Below are 487 nucleotides of genomic sequence, written 5' to 3'. Positions count from 1 at the left end.
GGCTAATTTTAGCTACTTCAATTGCTGTTACTGCGACGATTAAATGAGAGACTACACGAAACCTCTTTATAAACTACAAATTGTATACCAACAAATGGAAGTCATTATTATTGTTAGAATTTTCTGAGACTAAATCTATCCTTAGCTAATTATTTTCAGTGACTCAACTAGTACTAGCAAACGAGAAAGCAAAGAAATGTCAAGGGAATTTTACTGAGAAAGAATAACTCCTTACCCAGTGAGAATACATTTCCATAATTCTCCAGCATCACATCTCTATAGAGGTCCCTCTGAGCAGGTTCCAAACGCTTCCACTCCTTCCGAATGAAGTACACAGCTACATCCTCAAATGTCACCAACTCCTGAAACAACATGTTCCTGCATGCAATTTCAGGGTGAGGGGTGGGGCTGGCAACACCAAAAGAAAAATCTGGGATGGGGTTTAAGAGTGCATATTTGGGAAGTAGGGGAAAGGAGATTAAGCTAG

The 487-nt window shown here is 39.4% G+C and overlaps 1 protein-coding gene across 10 annotated transcripts in view; it reads right to left on the bottom strand.

The window, feature by feature from the left end:
• Positions 1-487, bottom strand: part of ZNF3 (zinc finger protein 3) — an 8,944-nt gene that overhangs the window by 3,836 nt on the left and 4,621 nt on the right. For all 10 annotated transcript variants that reach the window (XM_015594658.2, XM_025051506.1, XM_015594661.2 and 7 more), the window contains one exon: positions 236-362. In XM_015594658.2, coding sequence (XP_015450144.1) covers positions 236-362 — 127 coding nt within the window. The remainder of the gene's footprint in view (positions 1-235; positions 363-487) is intronic.

Source organism: Pteropus alecto, unplaced genomic scaffold (genome assembly GCF_000325575.1).
Source record: "Pteropus alecto unplaced genomic scaffold, ASM32557v1 scaffold68, whole genome shotgun sequence".
NCBI lineage: Eukaryota > Metazoa > Chordata > Mammalia > Chiroptera > Pteropodidae > Pteropus > Pteropus alecto.
Note: the sequence above shows the minus strand (reverse complement) of the source record. Positions and strands in the feature narration are given on the sequence as shown.